An 18,918-nucleotide genomic window follows, 5' to 3' on the forward strand; every position below is an offset into this window, starting at 1 on the left:
CAGATTAATGCTGAACTTGGTTTAAAAATATATCCTACACATGCTTTATCGTATGGTTACATCTCCCGCAACTCAACAAAAGTTTGCAGATATGAGAAATACTGAAATGCTAAAGTATTTTCAGTGAAATTCAGGGCTGGGAATTTTAACATGTTAATAAAAAATGGCTGGGAGTTTTTTGTTCTTGTTTTCTTTTTTTGTTCTTAAGCACTCGGGATGTTTTTAGGAGCTGCTCAGACTCAAATGAAAGTGCATAATAGATCCCCTTTAACAATTTACATATTTCATAAAAAATTTGTTTATTAAGCAGTTAGAACTAAAGAAAAAAGACAAATTTATGCGGTTTAAATGTAGTGAATTTTGTGGTCTGCTAGTAGTTTAAATTTGCTATTTTTGACACTGAAGCTGTACATTTTTCAACTATACGTTTTATTAAATTAACTAAAATTTGAAACATTCTTTCCCCTTGAGAATAATTAAGTATTATCCCAATCAAATCTTGTTAAAAAACACATAAAAACTGAATCGTATTCATAAAACCTGGACATCTTTTATGATTTTTTTTTAAAATAAAGCCTCAACAAAGGTCCAGGAGTAACAAACCCTTGAAATTTTGGCTGAGAAGTGGTTCCATAAATGTTGACATTGAAAACACAAGCTATCACATGCTGCCGAGAGGAGATTGGTCAGGATGGTCAAGAGTCAACCAAGAATCACCAAGAAGCAGGTCTGCAAGGGTTTGGAAGCTGATGGAACACCGGTGTCAGTCTCCACAGTCAAGCGTGTTTTACATCGGCATGGACTGAGAGGCTGCTGTGCAAGAAAGAAGACCTTGCTCCAGAAAAGGCACCTTAAGACTCGGCTGAAGTTTGCTGCTGATTACATGGACAAAGATAAAACCTTCTGGAGGAAAGTTCTCTGGTCAGACGAAACAAAAATTGAGCTGTTTGGCCACAACACCCAGCAATATGTTTGGAGGAGAAAAGGTGAGGCCTTTAATCCCAGGAACACCATGCCTACTGTCAAGCATGGTGGTGGTAGTATTATGCTCTGGGGATGTTTTGCTGCCAGTGGAACTCGTTCTTTGCAGAAAGTAAATGGGATAATGAAGAAGGAGGATTACCTCCAAATTCTGCAGGAAAACTTAAAACCATCAGCCCGAAGGTTGGGTCTTGAGCGCAGTTGAGTGTTCCAACAAGACAATGACCCAAAACACACATCAATAGAGGAAAAGGAATGGCTAAACCAGGCTAGAATTAAGGTTTTAGAATGGCCTTCCCAAAGTCCTGACTTAAACCCCATTGAGAACATGGACAGTGCTAAAGAAACAGGTTCATGCAAGAAAACCATCACATTTAACTGAACTGCACCAATGCTGTCAAGAAGAGTGGTCAAACATTCGACCTGAAGCTTGCCAGGACCTTGTGGATGGCTACCAAAAGCGCCTAGTTGCCGTGAAAATGGCCACGGAACATGTAACCAAATACTAATGTTGCTGTATGTATATTTTTGACCCAGCAGATTTGGTGACATTTTCAGCAGACCCATAATAAATTTATGAAAGAACCAAATTTTATGACTGTTTTTTGTGACAAACATGTATGTGTTCCGATCACTCTATCACAGAAAAATAAGAGTTGTAGAACTTATTGGAAACTCAAGACAGCCATAACATTATGATTTTTTACAAGTGTATGTACACTTTTGACCACAACTGTATATATATATATATATATATATATAATGTGAAAAGCCTAATAAATACATTAAACCCTAAAAGTTGAATAAAAGCACACACACACACACAAAGAGCGACACATCGTGGACGGCTGGAAATGTTAGATGCGTTACGTCACAGCAAAGCAGCAATCAACCCCACCGTCAAATACAAAGTCCACCGAACACGGCAGCATGTTAGCAAAGCCTGAGGCAGCGAGGCACAAAACAGCCTCATAAATTTACTCCAAACCCAGAGACAGTGAACACACCTGCCTGGCGCAGCGGAGGCCCCACCTTAGCAAATACAAAGAGATCATCCGAATAAATAATTGCTCAGGCTAACACTTTTATTTGCTTTCTTCAAAAATATTTACCTGTACTAACAAATAGAGCAGCTGAACACATAAAAAGGGGATTTTTTTTTTTCTCAGGGAGCCGACTCATAAAATACAGAATTCACTTACAGAAATTATTATATTGCACCACCACCCTCTGGAAAACATCTGAAGCTCAATAATAGTTTCATGTTTTAATTGCAGCAGGATAATCTCACGTTGGAAATGTAGAAAAATGCAGCTGGTATCTAGATTAAATAAAAAAAAATGCATTGCTTATGAGGGTTTTTTTTTTTCCACAGAATCACTGCTGCAACATTTACAAGCAACTTTCTGTAAAATAAACACTGAGGAAACATTTTTGTTTGATTTAAATGTTTCATTAAACTAAGTTTAATATCAGACAAAGATAACCTGAAAAACAAGAAAAAAGGAGAGGAAAGACGTGTGTGAGGCAGGAAGAAAGGATGGAAAAAAGGAGATAAAGCAGTAAAGCATAAGAAAGGACGGATAAAAAGATACAAGGAAAGAAGAAAAAGAGAACAAGGAAGTAAAGTAAATAGAGATAGAGAGAAAAAGGACATAAAGTAGAAGGAAGGAAGGAAAGAAAGAAAGAAAGAAAGAAACAAAGAAAGAAAGAAAGAAAGAAAGGAAGAAAGAAAGGAAGAAAGAAAGAAAATATAAGAAAAGAAGGTAGTATGTAGGATACAACAAAAGAGAGAAGGAAAGGAAGAATACGAAGGATAAAGGGCACAAGGGAGGAAGGAAAGGACACAAGGTAGCAAGAAAGGATAAAAGAATACAAAGACAGAAGGGAGAAAGAAAAGAAGAATAAAAGAATACAAATGAAAAAGGAATGGATAAACAGGAAATAAAGGACACAAAGTAATAATAAGAAAAGTTACAAGCAAGGAAAGAAAAATAGTATAGAGAGGGAAGGAAGGAAGAAAGGAAGGATGAATAGCATGAAATTTACTTGTTGCAGCAGCACAGTAACAAAATATACCCCATTTAATAGAAAATATATAGAAAAAACTATAAACAACTGCATATTTATAAAGTGAAATAATACAAGGAAAGAAGGAAAGGAAGGATGGACAGATGGAACAATCTAGTCAGGAAGGAAGGATGGACATAACAGACGGCAGGAAGGATGGTATGACAAGGAAGGAAGAAAAAAGACAGAATGAAGGACATAAAGGAAGGAAGGACAGATGTAAGAAAGGAACAATGCCAAAAAAAGAAGGATTGAAAGGACACAACATTTAGAGAACGGGAAAACAGTCTGGAAATACAAACACCCTTCCATCCTTCCTAATGTAGTTTCCCATATTTATCCAGGTCAATATTGAAATCAATTTCCATCCTTTACTAAACTTTATAGGAAAACTTCAAACACAAGAACTGTTCATCCCCGAAATGTTTGGCAAAAGAGATTTAGCTAAAAAACAAAAAACAGTTTATTATTGTAAAGTTACATTTATTTTTACTGCTTACTGCGTGAGTAGCATGTCTTAATTGTAACTTTTAATAGCACTTCTTCCTGAAAGGACAAGTAAATAACCTGTTTTGAGCAATATTTGTGTTTATTTAACCGCGATTAATCAACTATTGAAATAATCGTCAACTAATTTAGTAATCGATTAATCATTAACTGGAGTATAAGGACTCAAAAAAGGCTTTTGCTGAAAGAACAACATACTCAAAGCAGTAATTAAGCAAAAATTGAATAAAATGTATACTACATTGGCACTTAAGATTAAAAAACACCTTTTTCTGTAAATATGTTTCACCCAAAACTTCTTAAGTGGAATAATTTTAGCTTCACTCAGTTCAAATCAACTAAAGGAACGCCATGCTACTTCACTTTAGGAAATGTTAATTTTCTTATTTAAAAAATAAAATCAATTATTTATTTGCATCTTTAAATGCACTTCCAATGTTGTATAGATGAAAAATCTGTAGAATGTTCCAAATATTTTCATCCGATTAATCGATTAATCGTCAGTTACTAGAATAGTCGTTAGCTGCAGCCCTACTTCTTTAAGTTTCAGATCTGGAACAGAGCTTAGCTGCACCGTTGCAGTGAAAGTCCCCGCTTAGTGAAGCCGACATGAAAGGTCTGTGAGTGTGTCACGTTCAGCTCACTGTGGTTTCCTCTGACACCAGATGTGGTGTGGTTTGTTCATTAGCCATCACTTCTCTCTACACTGAGACAACCTTTGAATGATTTGTCATTGTTGTCGTTTCTTCTTTTTAAAAAAAATAAATTAATAAATAAAGCATGATAAACTCAACCTGAGCTGCAAAAATTAACATCTAAACTGTTGCATTCCTACTAAGTACATAAAGCATTCAAATTTAGCAACATAAACAAGCAGTTGTTGTGATTATCACAATGATATTTGTTTGTAGTGACGTTTTCCAGCATGCAAATTAACCCTAAAACCCTCATTCACCTGTAGTGGGTTGATTACAAAACCACTATTAATCTACAACTTTGATGTAAACAGAAAAAAAGAAAAATGGATTCAGTTTTCCCGCCTTGAAAAAAAAGCAAGGTCAAAACCAGTAACTGATCCACACCTCCCTCTAGTGGCCAGAGGCAGCATTGCATCCGTAATGAGGCTCTATTTGAATGATGAATAATCATTGCACATCAAAAGAAGGATAGTTTAGATGTTTATTTATATTTGATGTATTTTTACTTGGTGATTTATATCCAAACTAAAAAAAAAACCCAACCTGTTTTCACATTTATGTCAAGTTTTTCTATTAAAATGCATCTATTTTAGCATTTATACGCAAAGTCTGAGTTCAATCTTTCATTATTATATTAACACCAGATGTTGCTTAAGTTTCTATTTTTATCTCCACCAGTTTTTATCGACATGGTCAGATTTTAAAGCTCAATTTCAGATTTTCTTTGTCAGAATCAAATTTCATTTTTACTCATTTTTGTTTTGTTTTTGCGTATCAGAACAAAACAAAGACAAGTATACAGCAGTATAAAAGTATGCCAAAAAAAGTGCTAAAATAAACCTAAAAATAAAAATGTACATTAAAAAAAAATCTTATTTAAAAAAGGAATTATTAGCATACATTTCATGTTATCTTCCTGTATCATTTATGTATTTATTTAGAAATTAATTCCAGTACAGAACAAAGAATATAAAAGTATAAACTAAATTTGCTAAAATACATTTTCAGATAAATAATAATGCATATCTTCCCAGAAATATTTTATTATCATGTAGTTTATGTTATGGTGCTGTAAAAACACCTTGTGAATGTGTTATCTTGAAAGGAGCTTTATTAAAAGAAATGAGCTTACTTCATTAACTCCAGTCACTGCAGTTAATTATCAACATGTCGGCTTTTAATAACCTTAAAAATAGCTGCTTTTCACTTCTTAGCTGTGCAAAAGTGCGCTTTAAGGATATTGCAAAAGGAAGGTATGGTAATATTCACATTTATTATGCGCCAACACACAGGCCCCAAACACCAAATTTAATTTTACACTTATTTTGTGACCCAGACTGTGACTGAAGCATGCATTGTATAAACGAGGCAGCAGTCCAAACGATACCGAGCTAAATTTAGCATTGTTTAATTTTTTTTTTCCTGGAAGCACTCTCTGCAGGAACAGAGGCTCTTGAAAAAGAAAAAGAAGAAGAAAGAAAATCATAAATTATACATCAAGCAAACTCGAAGAACAGGCCTGGTCCGATGTCCTTCGAACGTTGTGTGGTTCCTCTCCGATTGAGCTGATAGGACAATTCAGATTGCACTCCCTGCTATCGGCATCATAAAGATGACAATAACTCATGTTTCAGTACCTCCTGCCAGCGCTGACAGTAACTGGGAACTCGCCGAGTAGCAAAGTTCAGCTGTGGTCAATGATAAAACTCAGTTAGACACAAGCAAAGTTCACTTGGCTCCAAAGGCCTCTGCTGGATTTTTCCAAAAACACGGCTTCCCACCCGGGACAGCAGCTCGAAAACAGCAAACAAACCAGACAAAAGCTGCATGGCGGATATTCTCTGACTCGTCCGCGGTGCGTTTTCAGTAATTCCAGTCCAACAAGCAGCCAGTGAGACAACGCAACGATGGTGATGAAACTGATTTATGAGAGATAAGAGTTGACGGAGATCTAGGAACGCTGCATCAGATGTTATCTGACAAAAGCACAGAAACCAATCTAAAACAGCAGAAGTCACTTCTCTAGGAATACAGTGGGGTGATAAACCAATATTATTGTTTTTTTATCGAATTTTGGGGTTTTGTAGATTTAATTTTTTTTAAATCTGGATTTTTTTCCCCTTGGTTTTCCATAGTTGAGTGATGTCGGTGGGACAAGGCCGCCATTTTGTTTGACAAGTGTGCTTTTTAGCTTCTATTTATTCAGACTTTGAGTTCAGATCAACTCTATGATGGGATATAAGGGTCAAGTTAAGAGTTTTTACTTTTAATTTCGAGAATAAAGTCATAATATTAGGAGAATTAAGTAGTATCTTTAGAACAACTCCAACAAATTATCCATCCAAGCTTTCCTTTCTCATTAATCAACATTTTTTCTTGTCATTTTAAGACATTTTTCTTGTACAACTTAGCTAATATTATGACTATATGCTCCAAATTAAACAAAACTTGTTGTAAAATGGTCCTAAAAATCTGCCGTACAACTCGCAGAAGGAATGTTTAAAAAAAAAAAAAAAAAAAAGATTTTTTGACGGGTTTTTAATTCCCTTTTTAAAAAGAAAGGGGAAAAAAAAAAAAAATCTGGTTGGTAAAAAAAANCCTAATAAAGTTTACATTTTACAAAAGCTGTGACTTGTCTATTTTTTTACCCTCATAGTTTCACACTGCTGAAGAAAAGATTACCTCAGTTATCCATTTAATAGAAACAAAGTAGCTCATCTTGTTTCAAAAATAGTTTAATGATTTGAGTTTGATATTCACAACAGAACTTTGTTTTGACTGTGTATATATTACACCATATGTAATAGATCATCCTTTATTATAAAGTCTTGCACTGAAAATAGATAAGACACTCAGCAGAAGCTGCATTCATGGACTTTATGCCTTTATGTCTGTATGGCCAAGGGTTTTCTCCGGTGTGTGTATTTCTCTCTACAATTAGGATTTTCCTGGAGGTTTACTGCACACATCAGCAGCATGCCATTGGAGATTTACCAGTACACCCACTGCTGGCTTGAAGGAATCATTTTATTATTCTGATTTCTTGAACTTCTTAATTCCTCAGCATAAAGATTTAAAGACCCTTCCAAAGTAAGCCAAAACATATGAAATGCCACTAAACCTGTGCACATATTTTCAGTGGGTTCCAATCCATATTGTTTGGCAGGCATGCAGCACTGTCAGAAAGTTGGTGTACATTTTAGCAGCTGAGAGTCTTGCAAGAAGGTAGCATGAGATATCCTTTTGGGAGAGATGTACAAATAATTAATGATTCGTTCAAACAAGACAAGACTGCTTTGAAATTAAATAATAAATGTGTTATAGATACAGCAACAAAGCAATTTTTCCAACAATGTTTTGTCAGTTTTTGTGAGCCCAATCTGCACAGCATTCTTAACAGAATAGATGCGGCACTGTCAGTAAATCAAAGAAAGAGGCCTTTGTCAAACATGTCGAGTAATTTACTCTTCAGACGGTATCAGGTCACTGTCAAGCAGCCACTCTGTCTGTTCTGGGGAAGGACTGTGAATGCACTGGAATAAAACAAACGATTCAATCGCATCTCTGCTCTTCTCGGACCTGTAAGGAATGTTGCCCTACTGGGAACATAAGATGTGCAAATGGTTTCCTCGACTGGGTCAACTGGTTTATTGATGACATTCCAGCAGTAGGTGTAACTGGCTATGCTGAGAAGAAGCAGAAAGCAAATACAATAACCAAACAGGCCATTGCCTCAATGCAATCACTTTAAACTAAGTCATCTTCCTGTCACTCCTGACAGCTATTGTGCATGAATGAGTCACAATGGCCTGCGTCTCAGCTGGTCACGTCTCCCTCTTATCATCTTAATCCACAGTGCAGATCGTCTGTGTCAATAAACAAAATAGAAAGCTGACTTCGTCACAGATTATTTCTTTCATATTAGAAGCCACTTGTTTTTGTTTACTGTGCATTGACTAAAAACTGAGAATGCAAAGGAGCACAGGCAGCCATTTTTCTTTGATGATTGGCCAGCAGAGCTCAAACTTTAAAGTTGTGGTATTGTAACAGAACAGCGAAGAGGTCCTCTATTCACTAAAAGCCCAACGCACATAGATGGCAACGCACAAACTTAAAATGGTCACCAGCTTTACCAGTCGAATGGTATTTCCAATGTAAACAGAGCTGGACTGGTGACACGAGACTTTATGAAGATAAAGAATGCCCACAATTGTAAAGAACAACCCCATAGAAAAGAAAACAGTCAAAAGTGTAGTGTACATCCTCATAGCAGTAGCATACAGTAATGTCCATTCCCTGTATTTTCAGGTTTGTTTTAATTTATTTACCTGCCTGTTTTTTTTGTTTGTTTGTTTGTTTGTTTTTTAAATGTGAGATACAGTACAAAGATCAATTTCATAAAAGGTCAGTCCTTTTCATGTGTCCTGCTTTACTTTGACCGGTCAGCTAATTTCCTGGTTTCCTGGGCCTGGATGTTGCTCACAGCAGCATGCAGCCTTTCATTGACTTGTTCCTTTTGACCTGCAACGCTGCTGCCGTGGCGATGTTAAACACTTCCCGCACGCCATCCTTTGTTTTAGCAGAGCACTCCAAGAAGTAGAAAGCATTAATCCTGGTGGCCATGCTCTTTCCATCTTCTGTCTTTACCGGCTCCTGCAGGACAAGATCAGAGCTGTTTAGAAACTATAGATACCATTAAAAAACATTGGAATCCAGCTTTTAAAAGTCATTTTAACTTTAATAATTTGTTATTAAAGTTAAGCAAATTTTAACTATAATAAAATGTGTTTTATTAAACAAAAGCAAGTTATTGCTTTTGGAAATGTTGTTTTATTCTTTTTCCTTCCCCAAACAAAATCAGGAAATAATTTATGTTTCAACTTCTGATTGTAAACCTATTTTTTCAGCCCAATATTAACAATTTTGAGACAATTAAAAAAAAAAAAAAATTAATTACTTTTACAACATTTACAGTTTTGAACTTTTGAGCCAATCGTCAAATGTTCCAATTTTGCGAGAGAAAAAATAGCTGAAAGGAAAATCTGGGGCAGTTGCCTCTGAAAGAGCAGGTGGACTTCATCAACAATTTGTATTACCTCCTGACCTCTTAGTAATAATTAACCTGTTTTTAGTTGTAATCCATTAATTTCTCATTGAAACACATTCTAAAACTAAAGAATTATTTCAATACTCCTGGAAAACTTGACAGAAATATCAATTTTTAATTAATAGAAATGAGATGAAAGGACCTTGTGATTACAAGGGATTCTAAACTAACAGATGAAAATGCAGGGAATCTAATTGTGTACGGCAATCGATTTTATTATGAGACCCAGAACAGGAATATGTTCACTACTATCTGATGGTTTAAAAGCTGTTTTAGGAAATCACACAAAGTCTTTTGTGATTTTAGGAAATCACAAAAGTATTTCAACTTTAAGGTCATGGAGAGTTTTAGTCCTTCAGTTCCACAGCTTTTTATTCAGTAGATGTTAACAATTAAATACCTGAATCTAACTGACAGGGCACCTCATACCTGCTTCATCTTGGTCAGGTCTGTGAGTGCTTTCTCATCGCTCCGCAGATCTTTCTTATTCCCTACAAGGATGATTGGAACGTTGGGACAGAAGTGTTTCACCTCAGGGGTCCACTTTTCAGAAATATTTTCTGTTCCAAGGCAAAGGAAAAAAAAGGCTGAAGTACTTGAGAAAGCAAATGGAAAGCTATTAAGACAGCAAGTAGGTCGGAGTCTGGACTTCAGGTTTGACTTCTCTGCAGGCTGCTGGGGCAGAAATGGTTTTAGCTGCAGCAGTTCTGTGTCCTCTAAGGTGTCCAATAAGCAATTATTAAATGGGTATGAATGAGATGAAGCTTGTAAGATGGTTCAGTATGTTTATAGGAAAATGTCTGTCACTTGCAGTGCAAATCAACTTGAAACAACAACTAGTTTTTACAACATGCAAAAAGTTTTTTTGAATGTTAAAATATACAGTTGGTTAAACTGTTTATATATTAACCTAACAGAAAAGACAGAAAATAAAAAGTTACATTAATCTCTGAATTTTGTTTTAGAACATCTAATAAACAAAATGCTTAAAAAAAATAAAAATATATACTAAGATCACAGATCTTCACTTTTTGTGTAAAATCCCTTACAAGATGGAATTATCTATTTTGATGAAAATAAAATATTTGCAGCTCAAAACACCTTGTTTGCCCTTGTTGGATTCTCCAGCAGGAGAATCCGACATTCACAGACACAAGATATAGCTTGCAAAACCCTGGGTAGTTTTTTATGAACATGAAACTAATGTCTTTCTTTTGGAACCTGAAATGTTGACAATGAAATCACTGGAGTTTGTCTCTCTGTCAATCTGGGATACACCTTTTTTCCGTCAAAGTCTGCACAGAGATTTTTGTCTTTTGGAATCTAGAAAGGTTTTTGGATGCAGCAGAAAACTGCTGAGTGACAGCAAGTCTGCAAAGAGGCAATGACTCAATGAAGATGTATGTCCAGAAACATCGATGCCCAAAAGAGGTTTATTGGATGCAGCCTTATGCTTTTCAAATAGTCTACAGGAATAACACAGCGATAGCTTAAAGGTTAAACATAACCCTGTTAGGGTTTAGCTCCACAAGGGAGAGCTAAACCCCTGTTAGGAAAAGTGTTTATATGTGGATGGAATACATTGTATGTAGGTGAAAAGCTTTAAGATTTCCTCACCTAAACTATCTGGGCTGTCAATGGAATAGCACATAAGGATGACATCTGTGTCGGGGTAAGACAGAGGCCTCAACCTGTCGTAGTCCTCTTGACCTGCAGTGTCCCACAACGCCAGCTCCACCTGGAGAACAAAGGCAAACAGTTAAGCCATTTTTTATCCTTATGATTAATATTATTATGCTTTGTTCCACTATTGTTGTCTTCGTTGAGAGTCGCAGTAATTTTTGACCTGGGACTTCCCCATGATACATCCTGTCGAATTTTTATATAATTACAAAAAAGAAAAGATGGAAGAAAATAAAGAATCAATGACAGTGCTTTCATTTATCATTTATAGGAAGCAATTTGAAAAAAAAAAAACAGCTTTATCATTTTGTTCTCCAGAGAAAGTGTTGAAAAATTTATTAATATGTTAACATTTTATGACGTTAACATTAATACTGCACAGGCAAACTTGTTGCAATATCGGCCACAGTTTGATTATTGTGCAACAGCAGCTAAAAGCAGCTTATTAGATAAACAATTAAAAGTCTGCATAAATACGAAAAATTGCATATGCTATTATGACGGCAATATGAAAACATTTGTGTTGTATGTTGAGACGTATGTAATGTCTAAAGGCAACATTCACTGTACTAGTAAATTATGACTCACGGACCAACAGCCTCCTGCAACCAGCAGTCACCTCAGAGGGGCGTTCCACATGGTGTGTGCAGCTTTCAGACTAGAAACCCTTTAAGTTTCTCTTATAATGCTTTTTCAGTTATTCACAAGATGTACTGCAATCTGCTGAAGGTTGTGTAAATTTTATACATGTAAAATAAAAATAAATAAATAAAGTGAAACACCATTTCTGTTAGGACTGGGTGGTATGGCTATTAACAAACCGCTGTCAACAATGATGGGGAAACTCCTATAGATTGTGGAAAATGCCTAAAAGCTTTGTAGCATTGTGAAGGAAGCGCCAAATACTGTCAGCACTACTCCACAGGGAACATTTTTCTCCACTGCTCATGTTTACATTGTAACTTGTGTCTGGTTTCTTAATCTAATACAGATCACTTGTTTTGGTAAAATCGGTGTACAGCCATTCTTTCTATACCATCGCAGCAGTCCTGACATGACAGTAGTTTTGTTTTTAGTGTCCTGAAAATGCCTTTGGAGAGGAGACTGTCTTCATCCTTTTAAATTGCTGATTAGCTACATTAGACAGATTGGGGGATATTTAGGCATCTAATCAGTTACATTATGTCTCTGAATGGGCACAAACGGCTGCAATTTAGTCTGGGAAAGCTAACACTGTAAGTTTTAATGATCCAATTTTTGGGTAACTTCTGTTGTTCCCACAGAGAGCATACGAATCAGTCATAAGTCCTAAAATAGAGGTTTGCAGAGGCACGGGGGAGGTGGGCCAACACTGCTGAAACGGCATGAGCAAACAGATCATTATGTTCCCACTGGACAAGGTGTGAGCTGTAGACGGAGTAAAAGAAAAAAGGGCAAAACAACTACTTATAGGATCAGCCTGGTACTGAATGTGTGAGAGTGAGAATGTTTTTCACCTCAGGGGTAAAACATTCCAATTTAGAGGCTGAACAAAAATGTAATCCAACTGGATTTTTCAGAGATTAACAGCTATGTGAGAAGCACAAGTTCTTAGCATCTGTGTTACTGAATTATCTCCCATTAAAAAGACGCCCATTACATATTAATTTGCTCCCAGAATACAACTTCTAGCCCCTCCCTCCACCCATAAGCAACCAGGACGAGGACAGGAAATAAAGGACTTATCGGACAAGAGCAGCAGGAGGGTCTAGAGGGAGGTAGGGGGATTGCCAGGAGACATCCTTGTTCCCTGTCTGAACAGGAAGTCAGGAAGTATAGTCATTTCCTGTTTTGCCAAGCGGTGATTCTGCTCTAGTGGTCGGATTAAGAGAACAAAACCCCTCGACGTTAACAGGTCATCTTTTCCTCAAGCAAGACAAAATATAAGGTTTCACAACTCTCCACCTGAAAAGGCACTGAAGCCGGAAAAACAAGCAAATTATGAAACACATATTGATTTGTACAGGTGCAAATATTAGCACATCCAGGTAATTAGCTGACCTCCCATGTAAACAAACAATGAAGGCATAGAGCAAAATAGAGTACAGTTTGTTAAGATCTCCAAGACCACAAGTAATTAAAAGTAATTACTAATGGAAAACATGGTGAATGCTACACTTAACAACAGAAATAAGCAGGTCCGCTGCCAGAAACACCCAAAAGTCACTTGGCTCTCTATAGTAGATTTTTCCATGTCTGTAGGTTGTGGTGGATTATTTTTATCAACAGCTCATTAGTTGGGGGCAGAGCTGCTTTGAGAACAAAATAAGCTCAGAAGATATTTATTTTCATGCTTTGGTACACAGTTAGATTTGCGCCTTAAAATAGTAACACAAACCAACAGGTAACAGTCCAGGTGCAGCATAAAGACTCATCACTGTGAGTGGACAATACTTATTGGGAATAGTTTTGTTCCCACAATCCCACATTTCTGTGAAAAGTGACATTAAAAAAACTGTAGTCAAAGGAAAAGTATATCAGTTGATATGATGTCTCCAATGCTAAAATAAACATAGAACTATTTTGTTTTCCCGTAATGGAAAGGTACTGGGTCTACTCTTGTGAAATTAAGATTAACATAAATTCTCCTTTGTGGTAATAAAATGTAGAACTGGAGAAGCTGTATATATGACAGTTATATCCAAAATGTCAGTCATACCAACCTGTTTTCCATCAATTTCGATGTCTGCTATGTAGTTCTCAAACACTGTTGGAACATAGACCTCAGGAAACTGGTCCTTACAGAAAACTATAAGAAGACATGTTTTCCCACAAGCTCCGTCTCCCACAATCACCAGCTTCTTCCGAACGGTTGCCATTTCTGTTGGAAAGAAGAGAAACGAGTGCTTAGAAAAACCTCACAGTTTTGTTATTTTTTTATTTTCTGAACCACAGGACCACATTGTCATCCATTTGTGGCTTCTGTAGAGACTGTGTCTCTGTAAAGATGTATGCTGTACAAGCAGAGAAGAAAAAAGCCCATGCTTTGTATGCACAATTGGATTGACTGAATTGCTTTATGTTATTACACAAAGGGCTGGGCTATTTGTTGTGTATGTGGTCACAGGCAATTTTTATCTTCAAAAGAAAAATCCCACGTACATAAACAATGAAGGAGACAAAAGATGGGACATTAAAATGTCATCGCTCAGTTTTTTTTAATCTTGTTTGTTCACCTCTTAAACACTGAAGACTGAGACACGAGTAAAGGAAATGAATGCAAATGCTGGTATCTATAAAGCTGACTAAACACAACTTTACATTTGGTTAGTCCAGAAACATTTTCTATTAAAAATAAATAGTAATTATTTTTATAGTGAGTTGCTATAAAAAGAACTGAGTATAAACCTGCAAAGACCTCATAGTGTTGTGAAAATCATAAGACAACTATATAGGATAATAAAATTACTGCCATGTGTGTCAGTAATTTTATTGCAGGTTAAAATTACACATGGGTTAAAATGAATGTACCTTTGTCAAAATTAAAATGTTGCATCTTTTATTATAGTGAGTAAATATAATCAAAACGAACTAATAAACGTTCTACAGTTTCACCAGAAAACAGATGTGGTTTTGTAATGAGCCGAGTCCTGCTGCCAGTTCATATATTCAGATACTAATGAATATGGCTCTCTATAGTAGATACCACCACTAAACAATGGTGGTATTTCCTTGCATGTTAGGGCATAACTTAGGCTCAATTAAAAGAAACCTGTATGACTAAATAAATGCATCCTGGCCCCATTTCCATATTCAGCTTTGCCTTAGCTGGCAGTGTTTGCGTCATTAAAGTGAATGGGTGTTTCCCTTTGTTATCAAGCCTTTACCCTAAAGGTCTAATCCTTCATTTTCTAAATCCTGTGGTTCCGCTGCAGAGACTTTTACTAACATTTTCTAAATGTTGTTTTGCTCAGCTCTAACAGTTCTTCCTCCTGTTGCTTGTGCTGCAAAATAAGAGTCCCAGATTTAGAAAACTTTTATAACAGTTGTGATGCCCACACACCATCTTAAACTAAACTAAGAAAACGCCATGCCTTTAAAGAGCATCATTGTTGGTATGTACATGAAAAGAAAAAAATGATTTATGAAAAATGTTCCATAAATAGCCTTAGTCTGTGTCACGTATGCTGCCTGTGAGTAATGCAGGAACTAATGGACACAAATCACAGTAAGACCTTAAGAGGAAGTTTAAGTAGCTACCAGTTCCAGGACATGATGTGTCATCAAGATCAAACATTTTCATCTTGACTGAACCCGTAAGTTAACTGGGTTTTCATCCCTCCCATGTTTATTTCAAAGCGTGATTCTCTTTTACACCATGACAGTGTGTAAAGGAGGAAATTCATCTGAGTGGTTTATTTCTGCAGTTAGTCCTGGGAGCACTGGGAAAAGGCAAAGGCGCTTGATTTTTTCACAGCTTATCTGTCTTATGTTATACTGTAACGACATAGTGATAATTCTAAACAAGATGTAAAAACCACTTTTTTTTATAAACGTTACATACTACACCTTTAAGTTTTCATTTCTCAGGGTGAGATGTTTGTTGGGGGAGAGGCTTATCACTTCAGACAACAAAAGATGCATTGATTTATAAACACACAAAGAAACAGGAAGCCCAGCATTAAAATATAGAAGCCCCTAGACAATCAATAGAATTAAAAAGTAAAATGTAAAATTTATAGCTTTATTCGGTGAAGGAGAATCAACATGGCAACATGTAGGTTTTTTTTGCCAACTGAGGAATCACAAAATATCTACTGTTAAGAAAAACATGCACAGATGAGTAGAGGGTTCATTTAATATTTGTGATACCATCTATTTCCAAAGTTGATGCTGGTAACTTCTACTCAACGTAACCCCACACTAAAGATCAGAGACTGGCTTTATGTTGCAATAATATGCTTTAGAATATTCAGGAAGTTATCATAAAGAAAAAGCTAAGTACAAGAAAAAATATATATTATGCTAAAATTCTGCAATAAATACAAGAAACTAACATTGGAACATGAAAATAAAATATGTATTCATTCAACAGCAAATTTAATTAATCATATTTACCAAACAATGTGTGTACTTATCATGAAAGCACTTTTTTTTTATTTTTCAACTCTGGAACCTCCATGATATGACTTTTTTCATCTGAACATATTAAAGGAAATGATATCACCAAGATTTTCTTCCTCATACTTGCTTTTCAAGATCATACCTCTTCATTCCTCATACCTCTCTGATACACCGCAGTTACAGCTGATGGCAGCACTCAAAACCTATTTCCCAGGTCCATTTTTTTCATTGCAATATTGAGGGTGGTTCAGATGTTCTGCAGAAATGTGGTTAAACTCTTTGGAGCTAAAGGACAAAGTGGTTAAAAAGTCAAGTATAGACTTTGACTTGAAACCCTGAAATTCCAGAAATTAAGGAACAAGCAAAATGTCGATTGCTGCATTTTGCAACGAGGCAAACAATATGATTCCAAAGCAGTAAAAGAAAAAAAAAATAATTATAATGCAGCCACATTGTCTGATAAATAGACAAAAGTTCAAAAACTAAGACAACTCAAAAGCTGCAAATGTCTTATCTGGCTAAATCTGATGGCCAGAAATCTACACTGTTGACTTTTGTATCAAACTGGATGCAGAGGCATCTTAATCAACGGAAGGAAAACGCATGACTGATCCTATCTGCCTTTAACATTCCATTTATAGATGTCACAAACAAACCAGCTCTGCAGTTTTTACTGAGTGATACATTTTAAAGTACACAACTAGAAGTAGCAACAGAGTAAAAACAAACAAAACAATTAAAAGAAGTTTTAATTGTTCAAATTGAGGGGGCATAATGGGTTGTTCTACTGGTGGTACCTGGAGCTGGAGCACCAGGCAAAACAGAAAAAACACACAGCATGGCTCCCAGAGAATAGAGCCAATAAAGAGTGCAGCTCCAGAGCAAACAAATGGGAATGACTGGCTGATCATGTGGAGTCTGTAAACAGTTTCTGGTCTACGTAACTGCAAAATCTGACAAAATACAGCTTCCTGGATCAGACTTTCATTAATTAAAAGTACTAAATAAATAAATAAAAAATAAAAAATGACTAGAAACATTTGTTTGAAAGAAAATATCCACCAACTTTGCCCCAAGGCTAAAACTGATGTGTCCCTGCCTCTTGTTTAGTGTGACGGGCAGACAATAAATAGTACAGGAATAGTAAATCCATTATTACTACAGTTTAGGTTTTAAACTTCTAAAACTACTACAGAATACCTTTTTGGTCGGTAGACAAATATTCAAAACTAAGTTTTTGTCATCAAAATCTCCTGAAAATGACTGGAAAAAAAAAGTTCGTTGTTTCATCAATCAGCAAACTAACAAAATAAACCAGAAGTCTACTATAGCTTTTATATTATTCTATCACCAGATCATTCAGTCAACATGCACATGGATCCTGAAGATGGTTGGTTTCACCAACCAATAACAAACATCAGTATTTATCGCCCTAAACGCTGAAAAGGAAAGTGGTATGGGTGAAAATGTGTTCCCAGGGAAACAAACGGCTAAAAGTCTTACACTGGTTGACTCACTGACAGAATCACCTGCCGGATTCACTTTTAAACTCTTACACGCTCTAAAAAGTTGTGCTTAAACGGATCCGCACATTGTTAATAAATCTGACCACCACCAAACAATAAATTATTACAAAGGGACAGGCCGCCAGCTTGTTCTGTCAGTAAAACCTATAAATTTACTATCTCAAATAAAAATAGAACAAAAAAACATGCAGATGAATTAAGCAACACCTATTCTCAAATAGTTACCTGTAAACAGCAAGACGACACGTCTTAAAAAAAGATTAGTCCACTTTTCCTCTGTTTTTGGATCGCGATGCACAAAAAGGCAGTCAAAGTTTTCTTACTGTTGCACTCCTGACTAACTTTGCAAGCGGACTGCTGAGGACCGGAGGAAAAAAAGATCCACCCAAGAAGCCAGCGAAACGTAAAGTTAAACGGACAGACGGAAACTTGGTGTTAGAAATTTCAAAATAAAAGCGCTAGTCTCTGCTGTCTGTTCGAATTCAATCTCATACCAAAATAATGAGTCTTTTATGTTACTTCCTTAAAAGCTTCAGCCAATTATTACCTTTCTGACAAATGTCAGAGCGATTCTACAAAATGAATGAATAAAATAAGAATGAACTGATTCTGAACTTTTCAATCTAAATTGTCTGTAGGTAATTTATGGGAAACAACAAAATACCTCCAGTTTCTCTAATTTAACATGTGTATGTTATGCTACATATTTTGAATGTTACTTCTATAAAATGATCGCATCATTTTGGCCACTAAATTAGTTTTTTTTAAAAAATAATTAAATTTGAGCAACTTGAACATTTGAAACTTCACTCTGAAAATCTCCTTAGATACTAAATTAGTTAAATTTTTTTTACCTAGCAGACTGATACTTCTTTGTGTCATTTGACAGTAATGAAACCAAACACACGAGGTGTCCCAGGTCTTCATTCACTGGCCTCTTGTTTCAATATCTGTCCTTCCTCTCACTAAAATCTCTCTGAACAAATAAGCAGAACCTGTTGACTTCTTGAAACCCAGACCAAAAAATATACAAACAAAAGATGGTTTGCTACAACTTTCCCATAAATATCAACTTCATATTTAATTTGTATCAGATCTTAGCTCTTTACTTGTTTTATTTATGCATTTGATTATTTCCTTTTACATGATGCTTAAATTAGTCTATTAAACTCCATATACAATACATTCTAATGCTCAAAAATGGCAACGGACACATTACCTATGAGGAAGGTAGGGCAAATTA

At 35.8% G+C, this 18,918-nt stretch overlaps 1 protein-coding gene across 1 annotated transcript; it reads right to left on the reverse strand.

Moving 5' to 3' along the window:
• Nucleotides 1–6,973: 6,973 nt before the first annotated feature.
• LOC106964421 (rho-related GTP-binding protein RhoC-like) lies at nt 6,974–18,084 on the reverse strand. The gene is made up of 5 exons (XM_015059954.1): nt 17,901–18,084; nt 13,749–13,906; nt 10,981–11,101; nt 9,793–9,923; nt 6,974–8,909 (listed from the first exon to the last, which is right to left on the reverse strand). The coding sequence occupies exons 2-5, from the start codon at nt 13,902–13,904 to the stop codon at nt 8,736–8,738; spliced, it is 582 nt and encodes a 193-aa protein (XP_014915440.1). The 5' UTR covers nt 13,905–13,906; nt 17,901–18,084; the 3' UTR covers nt 6,974–8,735.
• Between the last annotated feature and the right edge of the window lie 834 nt (nt 18,085–18,918).

The sequence above is a fragment of the Poecilia latipinna genome, unplaced genomic scaffold, assembly GCF_001443285.1.
Source record: "Poecilia latipinna isolate Pla-1442-1.1 unplaced genomic scaffold, P_latipinna-1.0 Scaffold66, whole genome shotgun sequence".
Lineage (NCBI taxonomy): Eukaryota > Metazoa > Chordata > Actinopteri > Cyprinodontiformes > Poeciliidae > Poecilia > Poecilia latipinna.

What these genes read in the sequence shown, in the direction of transcription:
- LOC106964421 (XM_015059954.1), bottom strand. Translation starts at nt 13,904, where the DNA reads ATGGCAACCGTTCGGAAGAAGCTGGTGATTGTGGGAGACGGAGCTTGT. An exon ending in TGACAGCCCAGATAGTTTAG is followed by an intron (nt 9,924 to 10,980) that starts GTGAGGAAATCT and finishes GCCTTGGAACAG; the next exon opens with AAAATATTTCTGAAAAGTGG. An exon ending in ACCTGACCAAGATGAAGCAG is followed by an intron (nt 8,910 to 9,792) that starts GTATGAGGTGCC and finishes CTTGTCCTGCAG; the next exon opens with GAGCCGGTAAAGACAGAAGA.